We start from the raw sequence: 14,993 nt of genomic DNA on the forward strand, positions 1-14,993 counted from the left end.
AAAGGGAGTCGTGACTACCGGCCAATATTGTCCATACTTCAGGTTGCTGGGACGTCCCCTATTCCATCACCATCAGATAATGCCACAATACCTGCCGTGATCGCTCCGGCTGTGGGACATTGAACCCCTCCACCAACCCCACAGGCGTGTGCGTATAATGTAACTAGACTCCATTCAGTTCTCAAGACACACCCTTTCTCGGTGACCCCTGCTTGGGGCAACATGAGGGATTTTCCAGTTCACCGCTGCCGCTCGCTTTCAGTCCGCCAAGAGGGATCTACAATCAGATGATCGGATAAGATTATCAATTGATTTCCATCGTACCATCAAATTCCCGAGGAGACCCGAGCCCCTGAACCCACCTCTCAAACCAACCCCTGCCCCTATTCGGGCACACGATGTGGGCTTCGCGGGGTGCGGGTGATGCCGCCGCCGGCACTGGTGACAAGCCGGGCTTTAACTAAACAAATTCCCGACTAAAACAAAGAAGGTCCCAACTAGTTAAACCATATTGTAACTACGCTGCTGCATTGGCTTACTAAAGAGGTAAATGATAACGATAACGTAGGGAGTTGATATATGTATCTATCAGAGAGGGTGAATACCTCAATAGCAAGGCAGAATTGTTTGACCCCTTGTCCCGTTTATACAAAATACGCCTCCTGGAAGAAGCGATCGCGTTGCAGGGCAAACAGCGTGGCCGTCTTGTGCGGCAAGTGGAACCGCTTCTTCTTCTCCTGCGGTAGGTACTTGTTCTGGATATGAACATGAGCCAAGTCAAACTGCGGCTCCGCAATCACCTGCTTTGTCCGAGGCTCTCGCAGGAAGCAGCAGTGCTTGATGGACGTCGCCACGGCCTGGTATCTCTTGCCGCCGCGGAGGTGTTCCTCGCCGACGAAGATGTGCGAGTTCTGGTCGTGCTCCCCCACAACAATGCCGCAGTTGGAACTGAAGAAACACGCCGCGTTGTCCTCCTTCACCCACCCCAGCTCCGTGTACCCGGCGAGCTCGCCGTCCCACTCGAACAGACACGACATACTGTGCGGATCGGCCAGCTGCGCCGCGAGGTATGCGCGGTGGTGCTCGTCCGGTCCGCGCTCCTTCCAGGCCTTGTTAACGCGATCCGAGTTCTGCCACCGCGCGTATGCCTCGAAGTGTGCCGGATTCTCGGCGTCGATGTGCAGAATCCGCAGCTGTTGCCCAAGCTCGACGATGAAGCGGGAGTAGATGACCGTGCCGGGCTTGGGCTTGGGCGGCCGTACCGGGTGGACAGTGCAGACGTTGCCCTTGCGCGTGAATCCCAGTTGGCTGGCGAAGACACCCAGCGTCCCGTTGAACCCCGGGAAGCTGGTCACTTCAGGCCGGGCCCGGAGCCAATGCTGCGAGTCTGGCGCCCCGGCTCCCTGCCAAAACGTCTCCCTGGAGAGCCAGTAGATGCTATCCTCGGGTTTTGATGTGCTTGCGTCCGACGAGTATGGTGATAGTTGTCCCAGACCGGTGCACTGCATGTACTCTCCCACTCGTCCGCTTTCCACCGAGACAGCAATTACGTCCACTTCTCTGTTGTCGGGATGCAACCACAGGGCATAAACCGAGGCCCATGCCAGTGTGAGATCACGGTTCGGGCTGTCGGACCCAAATGGCAGGCTAGAGCTTGGTACATGTGAGCCCCCAAGCTCGAGCTCCAGAACGTTGCCGAAGTGTGCAATGTCGTCGTTGACGATGGGTAGGGATAGCCTGGTTTGCGTTCCAACATTCGTCCACCGAGCCAGCGCTGCATCACCAGATCCGACGACATAGTCCTTTCCGGGAGCATTGTTGGTGCCAGTAATCCACACTTCCGTTTCACCGTCCGGTAGTTTGAAGCGTGTCGTGCTTGGTATTTGCAATGCCATCTCGTCGTGGGGTGGCGTGTCAACAGCAACGAAACGACCCATTTCTGGATGCGAATGGAGTATCTCTGGTTAGATCAGTTTCCAGTCAACTACTCAAGCTCTACATGTACGTAACAATAACCCAAGGAAACAACTATCATTAGACGAAAAATGGGCTCACATGGTAATGTAAACCCGTGCTTGGTCGATCAGATCACAGATGACGTGGTCTTCTCAAAGAGCCAGGGATATCAAGGTGTTGAGTATAATCCTGGGCGACGATATGTGCCAAAAGCGTTATGACTACTTAGATAAACTTCAATGTATGACGTTTCCGGAGGTTGTCTGATGAATCCCCAACGTAGGATAAGGCCCAAACTAAACACCGGAATCAAGGTAGGGCCCCGTTTTGCTAAATGTACTTGCTAGGTGTGTAAGAAGCATTTTGATCTCAGACACAGTCCAGCAGTAACCATGTTGCAAGCGCCCATCATGCAGGGTACCGAGGGGTCACATCGGTTCCCTAACAGGGAAACTCAGAGGGAGATCGATCTGGGCGCGTTACTTTGCAGTCCATATTAGGGAAAACGCGCTGCGCAGCCCCCCTCCGGCCAAGATCCACATCAAGCAAGAAAGAAAAAAAAAAAAACAGCCAAGGCAAGAGGGGAATCTGATAATCTTTTCACGTTGCATTCGGGTGGGTGGGACGCTCGTCCCTTGGCCGGTGGTATCAGGGGCTGAGGGGACCGGGAATGTCCGGCTCACCCGTCATTAAGCACGAAAAGCCGCACGAAAAGCCGCACGGGGAAAGAGGAGCGCCAAAAGTGGTGTGCATTCAGCATCCACTCCCCTGCAGAGATGCTGCGACAGGAGCAACAAAGCCTGAGGCCAGGGAAGGCTGACAGACGGCACCAGCAGCCGTGGCGCTCGCAACCTCCCGTGGCGCTCGCAACCTCCCGTGGCGCTCGCAACCTCCCGTGGCGCTCGCAACCTCCCGTGGCGCTCGCAACCTCCCGTGGCGCTCGCAACCTCCCGTGGCGCTCGCAACCTCCCGTGGCGCTCGCAACCTCCCGTGTCGCCATCTCAATTGCCCATCGCCTTGTGCCTCAGGCCGCTTCACGACCACGGTTTTGTCAACGCAATGGGAAGCCAAGATTCTACCGGCGAGGCGAGTTGACAGCCTTTTTCGGTTGAAAGGATTTGATGGTTTAGATGTTCTTCGCGGGCGCCGACAACTTAAAACATCAAATGGCAAGATGGTCAAGACCCACATCGACACCGACAACGAGGAAATGTCTAATCCCGTAACGCACGGCCGGCAATAGTTGTCTCACAACAACAGCAAAACACACAAATCAAGCACAGCATGGGATTGACGTTGCCGAAAAGTTTTTTTTTGCTGGGACATTGACTAGGTACCCGTCCCATTTTCCGCCTTGTTGCCAACTGAAAAGGCCCAAACCCACCCCAAAAAAACCTGGGTCTGGTGCCCGCAAAACCTCATGCGCCCCCATCCCTGGGCACCCAACCAAGAGGAAATAACAGCAAAAATGCACGACAAAATGAGAGAAAAATAGAAAGAAAACAGCGCAAAAGTCCAGGCTTGATGCCAGAAACAAAATGGCTCCATCCATGCTGACGCCCCTAAACCCCCCTAAAAACAACCTGAGTCTGGTGTATGCAAAGACCTCATGCGCCCCGATCCCCGCCCAACCATGCCAGACAAAAAAAGGGGAAAGAATGACACCCAAAGTCTAAACCTGAGCCATGCCAGACAGAAAAGAAAAAAGAAATAACAGCAAAAGCCTAAGCAGAATGCAAGACAGGCACAAGGAAAAAGAACAACATACTGACCAAACCAAGAACCCCGTGTCCCTGCGCCCGCACACGCCGTCGAGCTGCGAGGCGGCGGGTGTGGATGGATGTGGATGGGGGAAGTTGCCGTGTGGGAAGGTGTGTGACTGACGATGGCGTGCTGGTGATGGTGGCTGAGATCCGCGTGTCCCTGCCCCTGCCACGCCGCTCCCTCGACGTTACTCAGAGGGGTTGCCAGACGTGGTCTGCTGGGCGGGGTCTGTGATTGAAAGGCCACGCATGAGCCGGTTCGTCTCCCCTATGGCTTCAAGGATCTTGTCCAACAGCTGGTTGGTTTCAAGTGCCGCCTTCATGGGTGGAAGGTTATCGTCGAGTACCTTCGTGATGGATGGAAGGTTGTCGAGTGCCGCCTTCATGGGTGGAAGGTTGGTGTCAAGTGCCGCCTTCGTCCCGTCCATCACTGTAATTTAGTTAGCAAGCACGGCCACATGGGTACTTTAGGCGCCTGCTCTCAACGCCTTCATATCTGACAATATTGTGTTCCGTCGCGGACCCCCACACATCTTAGAGATGAGCCATGGCCCGACTTCCTTGATCAAGGCAATGGCCAGCTGTGCGAATGCGACCCCCAGCTGCGCCTTTACGAGGGAAATGGCTTCAGACTGCGACGGATTTGGTTCGGACGATTCCATGATTGCTGTTATTGCTCACCAAGTAAGATAGATTTGGGATTGGAAGTAGAGTGAGACTACCGAGGGGGGCGTTACCGGGCAAGACTGACGACCTCTGGGAAAAAACATGACAGAGCAGGCGTTTAATCCGTAGGGTCTCTTTGAATCACTTTGTAAACAATTTCTTTATACCCATCGCATTCATTTTAGACAAATAAGATGCAGTGGTGTGTGAACCAGCAAAGGCAGCAAGATGTCACTTAGTACCATTTGGTTTTCCATTGACGAATTGCCTTTCGGCGGTCTTTGCCCAGGGGTGTTTTGACCCTCATGCAAGATATCTATGCAGCCTTGTATGCAGGCGTCAAGTGTCCGATAACATCATCCATACCATCTAAAGTCGGTAACAAGAATTCGCTTTCTAGTCCTTTATTCCTAATGATAAATACGCTCCAATGGATGAAGGGACTCAGAATAATGGAATGAACATGCCTTGATTAGCTGGCAATTGTGTAGTTTCCAACAAACTTGCAAATAACGGACATGAATATAAAGGACAAGATAGTAGTATTTTGGAACATATGGTCCGAGGTTCAACGTAACGCGAGCCATTCCGTAATCGGCAGATGTAGACTGGCCACATCTGTGACATAAACTGGCAGCGTTTGAATAGCACGCCGTCACACTTGCCTATAATGGGCTTGACATTGTACCTACTCCGGAGTCGTAACGTCCATACACCAAATAATTAGTCCATATCTCAGGGTAAAGGGTATCAATGCTAGCGTGAACAACTGGATTAAATGCGTTTCAAATAGATATATATCGGTATATATAGCGTAGACAGGTGGAACAAGAGACTCATTCGAAGTATCGTATCGTTCAGACCAGAACACATCCGGGTGAGGCCAGAGCGGGACATGCTATTTTGTCAGTATAAAAGATGCTTATATGTGCTGATATCTACCCATTTCACACCCACAGTCTTTCTCATCCCGCGGACTCGGGCAAGAGCGTCACTTGTATAACCCTGCAGTTGAACAACATCAGTTCGCGAGGTTATACCCCTTCTCTTCCTTGCCATCATGATCCTAGATTGCATCCGAGGCTTGTACCTCTGGCGTCGCGTTCACCAAGTGAGACAGCCACCGCCGGATATGCAGTCACCGTCGACGACACAGTCCCTACCGGTTGTGGAGTCACCACCGACAACCCACTCTCTACCAGTTGTAAAGTCACCGCCAACCATCCCAATTTTCTCTTGCCCAGAAGAGATCATTTTGCTCATCCTAGATCACGTTCCCGAAAAATCTTTGGCCGCATTCGCCCTAACCTGCTGGGGGTTCAACGTGCTTATATGCGGGCCACGAGAGCAGGTACCCCGCAGGCGGTTTGCGCTAAACGAGGAGGAACGGTTTCTGCTACTTGGCTGGATTGAGAAAGATAAACCAAACTTGTACGTGTGTTACCGGTGCAAGTTTGTACATCTTTGGAACCGGGGACAGGGACCGAAATGGTACAATGAGCATTGCGGGGCGAAAAAAGAATATGAACGAGACAACGGTGTAGTTTCCTTCACCGCCGGTAGACTGGCCCTGAACCGGCACCTTTACGGGAAATTACACGGCCCTCCTCTACAGGATTTCAACTATACGAAGCAAATTGACCTCGACAGGGGTGTGGTACAAAAGCGATACTGGTCGGCGCGCATTATCGGCGACACGGCCCTCTCCCCACGGGCAGCAAAACCAAGAAGAGTTGGATAATCACGATCACGGGATGGCACCAGCTGGGGAAATTCAGATCCCCCGAGGATACCAAGTGGTACAACTTTAGTAATCACTCTAACCAACAAGTTGGCCCACGGCGGGACGACATATCGGAGGCGGGGGTGGTTTATAGTAACTGGAATGCGCAGGATGGCAAAAGCGCCGAGCCCATGGCGGTGGATGCTGAGGATGGCATTGTCCAGCCAGTCCAGCGGGAGCATTCTGGCTTTGTTAGGCGGGAACCCTAAATTAACGATACGGTTGTCTGGTGTTTTCTGATATGAGGGAAGGAGCGATTCATAGAGGACAGGTTACCCGAGAAACTTTCCCCGACGGGTATGCGAGTACGAATAGGTAACTACCTACCTCGGTACCTTGTGTAGAGCGGTAGCTACCTGTTGGAAAGCAAACAGCTACGAATTAACGGTACCAAGGTGATTGGGTGCCAAAAGGGGATGAAAGAGGGGCAACCAGTCCATTGATGATGATGTCTGTATCTCTGTCTCTGTTTTGTTCCCACTGCCGCGGGCCTCGCCCTGATCCTGAAAATACTAATGCCCAGCCACTAGTTACCCTTGAATTGCCCCTCCTAACCGCCTTCCAAATCCAACACTACCAGACCTACCTGGATTTGGGCAGCGCGCCACCCAGGGGTTGTAAAATGTGAAAGACACAGGCACTAAAGATCTGTGTATTCTTGTGGAAAACTGGTCTAACAACTAAGTAGGAGAACTGGTGGCACTGCGTGGGGCTTTACCCACGCAGGGTCAGTGGTGTGTGCGCAGTCTGGAAAAGGTGGGCCCGGAACCCCGGCCCGGGACCGCAACATAAAATGATAAAATGATCACCACCAACGTTTTCTAGCACTAACATGATTTTCGAATTCAAAAATGGTCACTGTGATTCTCGTACATCGCCACTTGCTTTCTGGATCATCGGGTTCTCTCGCCTCGCCCCGTCAATTCAGCTTCAACTTTTCCTTGAGAGGGGCGCTTCGCAGGAATCCTCAGCCTCCCGTCCTTCATTGGCAAACAACGCGACGGCAAATATGGATAATCCGCACGGGATGGCACCGCTAGTCCCGGACCGTCGGCTTGGCGCCAGGACACCGTGTAAATGCCGTCCAAAGTGCCGGACAAATTTGTCGCGAGCGTTGTCGGTGTCATTGAAGGAGGTTGCGACCCCAGATCCCCATCCATTGAACGCTGGCGTCAACACCACCAATCCACGCGCTGCATTACTGGCGTCGAATGCCAGTGCCATCCGCTACACCACCATTTCCAACCTTAGGTACCTATAGTTCTGGCGTCTTGTTTTCTTTTGCAGGTTGCACCAGTATCGCACCCAGATAAGGTCCCGTGAGTGTGACTCGAGTCCAGTCTTGTGCGCTGCCTGCCCACAAGTGCACCATGCCGTTCCTCTCGGATCCGCAACCCCGCATCATCATCGCCGGCGCCGGCATCGGCGGTCTGAGCACCGCGCTCGCGCTGCACGCCGCCGGCTTCAGCGACATCCACGTGTTTGAGGCCAGCTCGACGCTTACCACGCTTGGGGTCGGCATCAACGTGCAGCCATCGGCGGTGCTGATCCTGCGCAATCTGGGTGAGCCTCGGTCCGTCCCTTTCCGTGCAGCCGGCAGAAGAAGACGCCGTCGTACCGCTATCCGGAGGCCACCAATATTTTTAGGAGGAGGTAGGAGCTGACAATCATTGTAGGACTGCTGGATGCGTTGCGAGAGGTCGGCGTGGAGACGCAGGAGCTGAACTTCTACAGTCGTCATGGTCACCCCATTTTGTCGGAGCCCCGCGGCCGGCACGCGAGCTACAAGGTGCCGCAGATCTCGGTGCACCGGGGAGAATTCCAGATGCTCCTCCTGGACGAGGTCAAGGCCCGCATCGGCTCTGACCGCGTGCACCTCGACCACGCCTTTTCCGCCTATGAGCAGGATGCGTCTTCCATCACCGCACGCTTCATCCGCCGCGGCGCGCCCAAAGGCGAGCTGCCTGCCATCCCGTCCATGACGGCAGCGGTGCTGATCGCTGCCGACGGCATCAACAGCACGGCTCGACGGCTGCTGTACCCGCACGAGGGCCCGCCGCGCTTCTCCGGCCGCATGCTGTGGCGCGGATGCGTCGAGCGCGCGCCGTACCTGACCGGCGCATCCATGGTGTGGGCCGGGCACGCCAATCAAAAGTTCATCGCGTACCCCATCAGCGGACGCGCGGCGCGGCGCGGTGCTTCCCTCGTGAACTGGATCGCCGAGCTGCGGGTGCGTGACGAGAACGACCCCGATGTGACGCCGCCGCCGACGGACTGGACCAAGCGCGTGCCCAAGGAGCGCTTCTCCGGCCCTTTTTCGAAGTGGGAGTGCGGCGGGCTGCAGATGGCGGAGCTCATCGAGAGCACTGAGAACGTCTTCGAATTCCCCATGTGCGATCGCGATCCCGTCGACCGCTGGACCTTTGGGCGGCTCACCCTTCTGGGCGACGCCGCCCACGCCATGTATCCGATTGGGAGCAACGGTGCCACGCAAGCCATCATTGACGCCGAGACGCTGGCCGCCCGCCTGGCCGGTACCGTCACAACGTGGCAGCAGCCGGGAGTCGTCGAGGCCGCGCTGACAGCGTACCAGGACGACCGCCTGCCTCCGACTTCGCAAATCGTCATGGCAAACCGTGCCAACGGGCCGGATCACGTGCTGCAACTGGCGCACGAGCGGGCCCCGGACGGCTTCACGAACGTGTACGATGTCATCCCCAAGGATGAGCTCGAGAGCATCGGTGCGGCGTACAAGGCCATTGCCGGATTCGAAAAGGACGCCGTCAACAACAAAGCGCTTGAGACGGAGCACCTCGCCAAGCGGTTCGATACCGGCGTTGTAGCGGAGGTAGGTATTGAGCGGACGATGGGAAACGGCGAGGAATCATCGAACCGCCGCTGTACATGCATGTAGATAACTCTGGAAGGACATGGTGGGGATGGGATGTGCTGGAAAGTTAGGTAGGTTACCCGGTGCAAAGAAGATTCAAGCTTGTTAGGTATCTTTTTTTTGGATACCTCGATGTCGATCCGTGAATCGGTGGTTGATCCAGGAAGTAGCCTCCAGTCGCAAAGCGGACTCTGTTGCTTCAATTACTGTGTGCTGTGCATGTACTTCGTACATGTACCCGAAAGTTGCCCTCACCAACCCCAGTCACCCGCACCACCCCTAGCCATCTTGCTCAAGCGCTACTCGGATGCTGCTCAGGAAATGGTCAGAGAACTCGCCAAAAATGGTTTAGATGAGCAGGTGTTATGCTGCAGTTCAAAGGGAACGTTTCGCAAGACCCCAGTTTTTGGGGGACAAAGTACCGAACGAGCCCAGAACTGGGCGCTTTCAGGTACCGGGCTGGCTCGCGCGACCAATTGAGCAGGGTGATCCAGCCACTGCCAGCTTTGGTTCGCACGCTCCACTTGACGGCTGCTGCAGAGCCCGGGGGGTGGGCGACGTGGGTGGACAAGGTTTTCACGCGGGAACAACAGCTCCACCGGAACCATGATGACTCGTCGGTGCGACAAATAATCAGATCATCTGATTGTTGCCCCAGCCCCCCTTGGCAGCCGAAAGCCAAGAACCATGGGCCATCTCATATGGGAAAAAGAAGCGCAGATCCCTCTCTTGGGCCTGAGACAACTCCCGCGTTCAGCGCGGGAGGTCCGTCATCGGAAGGATTTTCAGACTTGCCGACGGTCCCAGCACACGTGTTGTTTGATCGGTACGATGGATAGATGCGTGCCACAAACAAGGGATGAGGACTGGACTGACCGAGAAGACGCCCAAGACACGTGCCCGGGAGCCAACTCCATGATATTCCTCGAAACGCCACAGGCCACCGCCCCGAACCATATACACGGCAGTGCCCAAGATGGCGACCCATGACGGGGAGTCTTTCCCTCCCCGGAAATGGTACAGAAAGGTGCCGTTTTTATCCACCGCGCCCATCAAGACGCGACTGGCGGTACGGAACTTGCATTCGAACTCTGGCCCGAGCGACGTGGGGAACGAGAATGGCGGGACCACTGCGGTCGGGGAAAAACTCCCGTTGCCAGAGTCGACGGCGAGCTGGTTGTCTATCCTAATGTTCGCCTGGCTGAGTCCTGCGATAAGGACCGGCTACACGAGGCCTCTTCAAGTCGACGATCTGTATAGCATGCCCAACAATCGGCTGGCCGAGGACCACGCCGATCAACTGGAGAAGTACTGGATCGAAAGCTTGCAGAAAAATGGGAATCGAGCGCCCTCATCCGGGTTCCTGTCATGGAGGCCCTTCTGGGCGAGGCGCACAACCGACGCTACGGTCTTGGCTCTTGCTCTCAACCGCGTCTGCTTCCGCTGGTTCTGGCTCGGGGGTCTCTTCAAGCTGGCCGGCGACCTCTCACAAATCCTCTCGCCGCTGCTCATCCGATTCCTCATCAACACGCTCTCCGACCCGTCCCAGCACGCCCTGCGCGCCGGCTTCGGCTACGCCGTGGGCCTGTTCGTCCTGCTCGTCTTCTCCGTCACCTCCAACGTGCACGGCTTCTACCGCTCCTACACGACCGGCATCCTCCTCCGCGGCGCCCTCATGCACACCATCTACCGGCGCGCCACCACGCAGCTCACCGAGCCGGCCAAGCTCCGCCACGGCCTCGGCACGGGCAAGCTGATGAGCCTGATGAGCGCCGACGTGACCCGCGTCGACTTCTGCTGCGGCTTCTTCCACGCCGCGTGGACCAGCGTCCTGCAGATGATGCTGTGCTTCGCCCTGACGGCCTGGTCGCTCGGCTACAGCGCGCTGCCGGGGTTCGGCCTGCTGGCCCTGCTGTACCCGCTGCAGACCTTCATGGTGCGCCGGCTGCTGCGGCTGCGCCGCGCCAGCATGCCTTTCACCGACGCGCGGGTGAAGGCCGTGGTGGAGGCCGTGTCGACCATTCGGTTGGTCAAGTCCAATGCGTACGAGAGGAGCGTGCTGGAGAAGATCAGGAAGCTGAGGACCGACGAGGTGGTTTACATCCGCAAGCGGATGCTGCTCCGCGCGCTGAACACGGCCGTGTCGTACACGGCGCCGACCCTGGCCGCTGTGGCGAGCATTGTGTGCTATGGGGCGACGAATGAGAATGGCATGGAGGCGGGTGTTGTTTTTTCTGCGCTTGCCTTTTTCCTGTTGTTGAGGACGCCGTTGCAGGCTTTGCCTACGGCGCTTTCTGCCATCGCCGATGCTCGCGCTGCGCTGGAGCGCTTGGCTGTCTTTATGCGGGCATCGGACGCGGGGCCTGCTGGGAATGTTGGGCCATATGGCCGAGACTCGGAGCTTGACGAAAAAGCAGGGGATGACCCTTCGGCTGATGTGGCAGTTCAGGTTGAGGATGCCACGTTTGCCTATCATGATGACGCTGAGCTGATGGCGGAGGATGCTGATACCGACGCTGAGGAACCGAAGGTGCCTACGAACGAGAGCCCGAGGTTATACCTCGACTCTCTGGTCGTGAAAAAGAACCAGCTCGTCTGTATCGTGGGGCCCGTGGCATCAGGCAAGTCCTCGGTGTTCAGGGCGCTGTTGGGAGACATGCAGCTCGTCCAGGCGCGCTCATGTCGACTAAACCACGGCAACTCGTTGTCGTCATCCCAACTCGCCTTTGCCCCGCAGACAGCTTGGCTGCTGAGCGAGACGGTGCGGGAGAACATTGTTTTCGGCAGGCCCCTGGATCTGGCTTGGTACGAGGAGGTGCTCACGCGGTGCTGTCTGCACCCAGACCTGGAAAGGCTGCCCGAGGGTGACATGACCGTCGTCGGCGAGATGGGCGTGTCCCTTTCCGGCGGCCAGAAGCAGCGCATCAGTCTTGCTCGGGTCATCTATGGTCGGAGCCCTCTGCTGTTTCTTGATGACTGCTTCTCTGCCCTGGATGCCCATGTCGGTGCTCGGGTCTTTGACATGGTCGTCAACCGGGCACGGAAGAACAACGAGGCCACCGTTGTGCTGGTGACACATTCCATGGTCTTCGCTAGGCAGGCAGACCACCTTGTCTACATGGAGAATGGTCGGATTGTGGAACAGGGGTCATATGAGTCTCTGGTCGCTGGTGGGGGGCCCTTGTCTCTCTTTGTTGGCTCATCATCGGGAGCAGACTCAGATTCGGACTCAACTCGGCATGGGAGCGACTCTGAGGAATCGCAACGCCCGGAAGCCGACGTAAAGGATGTGCAAAAGCAGGACGACAACAAGGACGATGACCAAGACCAGGGCCAAAGGATTGTCGCCCCGAAACTGGAGGGAAAGCGAGAGGATCGAGGCAAAGAGATCATGCAGAAGGAAGAGAGACTTGTTGGTTCTGTCAGCGGCAAGACCTACGCTCGCTACGTGAAGATGGGCAACGCCCGGCTCACTGTGCCGCTCTTCCTCGCGGCCATCATAACATACCAGGGAACCAGTATTGTCTCGCCACTGTGGTTGAGTTGGTGGCAGGATAACAAATACACATCCATCTCGGAGGACGCATACATGGGAGGTTATGCGGCGTTCGGTATTGGGCAGTCCCTCGGCCTGTTCTGCATGAGCGCAACCTTTGCCCTGTTCTGCTTTTGGTGTTCGAACAGACTTCATCACGCCGCCATCTCCAAGGTCCTGCACGCACCCGTAGCCTTCTTCGACACAACACCGCAAGGCCGCATCACACACCGGTTCAGCAAGGACGTCGACGCCGTGGATAACGTCGTGGGCGAGACACTGCGGCTCTTCATCTCGACAGCAGTGCAGGTTCTGGGCACCATCATCGTGGTGACCATTGTGGTACCTGCCTTTGTCGCCATTGCCGCCGCCCTCCTCCTCGTCTACATCTGGACCGGCATGTACTACCGGCCCTCCTCGCGCGAGCTGCGTCGCTTGAACAACCTGCTCCGCAGCCGCATCTACGAGCACTTTGGCGAGTCCTTATCCGGCCTACCCACGCTCAAGGCCTTCGGCGCCGTGGCCCGCTTCGTCGGCGACAACGGCCGCAGCATCAACGCCGAGGCGGCCGCCTACTGGATGTCGGTAGCCTGTCAGCGCTGGCTGAATCTCCGCCTCGACCTCTGCGGCGCGACACTCGTCTTGGCCACGGCCTTGCTTGTTGTGGGACTCCGAGACACCATCGCCCCATCGTCCGGGGGGGTGGTGCTGTCGTACGTGGTCACGGCGCAGGCGGTCTTTGGAAATATGATCCGCCAGAGCGCCGAGATCGAGAACAACATGAACTCAGTTGAGAGAATGCTCCACTACGCTTACAACATCGAGCAGGAGCCCGCACACGAGGCCGACGGCGTGGATAAGCCCCTCAAGGCTAGCGGATGGCCGCGGGCTGGTCATGTGCAGTTTGAGGCACTGACGCTCAGCCATCGTCCTGGCCTGAAACCGGCCCTCAAGGACGTCACGCTGGACATAAAGCCTGGTGAGAAGGTCGGTGTTGTCGGACGCACCGGTGCAGGAAAGACTACCTGTGAGTACCCAATCCAGTCCCTTTTTAATCTAAACTCCATTTTTGTAACCCGTTGGCTATAACCCGTTGGCTCACCATGCATCAGTGATATCCGCTTTGCTGCGGACGGTAGAGCCCACAAACGGCAGGATTCTCATCGATGGAGTTGACATTCACACGGTTGGTTTGCATCTGTTGCGGTCCAGCTTATCCGTCATCAGCCAAGATGCCGTCCTCCTGGCCGGAACAATCCGGTACAACCTGGATCCGTTCCAGCAGTATGATGATGCATGGTTGCGCCAGTGCTTGCGAAGAGTTGGACTCGCCGGTAGCACACCGGATACTGACGGATCAAGTTCAAGTGGTCAAGATAAGGACATTGGGGATAGTTCAGGCAAAGAAGAGAAGAACCACCAGGACTGCGACCCTAACGGCGGCAGCCAGAGCCTGACACTGGACTCGGAAGTTAAGGAGGGAGGCGCCAATCTCTCCCATGGCCAACGGTCTCTGATATCCATCGCCCGCGCCCTTGTGAGGCGGTCCAAGATTCTTATTTTGGACGAAGCCACGGCTTCCATCGATGGCAGGGCTGATGCGGAGCTTCAAGTCATGTTGAATGAGGTTGTTGGGGATGCCACAGTTCTTACTGTGGCTCACCGTCTGGATACCATCGTTGCCACCTGCGACAAGGTCGCCGTGATGGACAATGGGCGGGTCGCCGAATTTGGCGGCGTATCAGAGCTCTATTCCAAGCCAGACAGTCTGTTTCGGGCGCTCTGCGATGCCTCCAAGACCACTCTGGGGGGGGGGCAGAACCCTTGAAACAATAGGTACTGATCGTTCTAGGAAAACACCGTTAACTCCGTTGATGCACATGTAATTAGACTGGCTGGCCCTGGGCATGGGAAGGGTAACGAGTGTGATGATGTGGTTTCAATACAGTGCTGGGAACAAGGGAACAAGATGCGATATTAGACTTAACTCCTTAGATACAAGTAGACTACAAGTAATAATAATACCTCTCAACCGCGATACTAAGATGATGCTTGTTCTTATCCAACTTTCGCAACTTTGACCGCATTGCAGCAATTTACTGCAAAGCTGCCAACCTCAATGGGGGCTCATGCTGTGCTGGCTTAGCTCCCCACATGCTTCATCCCTCGGCAGCCTTCAGCACACTGCCGGGGGTTCGTTCAAAGCCCGATGTCGGTGTGTAACCCTGGACAAGATTTTTTATCAGATCCTGCCCAACATGCAATGGAACATCATGGGTGGATTGCCAAGGTGGGGGGAGGGGGGGGTGTGTTTCCATGCCCTTCCTCGTTATCACCGACCAAGCCCCCCCCTTCTGATTTTCACTAACAGAGGCCGATGGCGCTGGCTTGCTCCCCCCT

The 14,993-nt window shown here is 56.1% G+C and overlaps 2 protein-coding genes across 2 annotated transcripts; one reads left to right on the forward strand and one right to left on the reverse strand.

The window, feature by feature from the left end:
* Positions 1–644: 644 nt before the first annotated feature.
* CHGG_02252 (uncharacterized protein) lies at positions 645–4,381 on the reverse strand (the record flags this gene model as incomplete). Its single annotated transcript, XM_001228767.1, has 5 exons — positions 645–1,939; positions 2,787–3,055; positions 3,725–3,948; positions 4,067–4,149; positions 4,243–4,381. 5 exons carry the CDS (start codon positions 4,379–4,381, stop codon positions 645–647), a joined length of 2,010 nt encoding a protein of 669 aa, XP_001228768.1.
* Positions 4,382–7,538: 3,157 nt separating this feature from the next.
* CHGG_02253 (uncharacterized protein) lies at positions 7,539–14,421 on the forward strand (the record flags this gene model as incomplete). Its single annotated transcript, XM_001228768.1, has 6 exons — positions 7,539–7,731; positions 7,845–9,016; positions 9,083–9,129; positions 9,717–9,884; positions 9,998–13,620; positions 13,706–14,421. 6 exons carry the CDS (start codon positions 7,539–7,541, stop codon positions 14,419–14,421), a joined length of 5,919 nt encoding a protein of 1,972 aa, XP_001228769.1.
* Positions 14,422–14,993: the final 572 nt, after the last annotated feature.

This window comes from Chaetomium globosum, genomic scaffold (genome assembly GCF_000143365.1).
Source record: "Chaetomium globosum CBS 148.51 scaffold_2 genomic scaffold, whole genome shotgun sequence".
Taxonomy (NCBI): Eukaryota; Fungi; Ascomycota; class Sordariomycetes; order Sordariales; family Chaetomiaceae; genus Chaetomium; species Chaetomium globosum.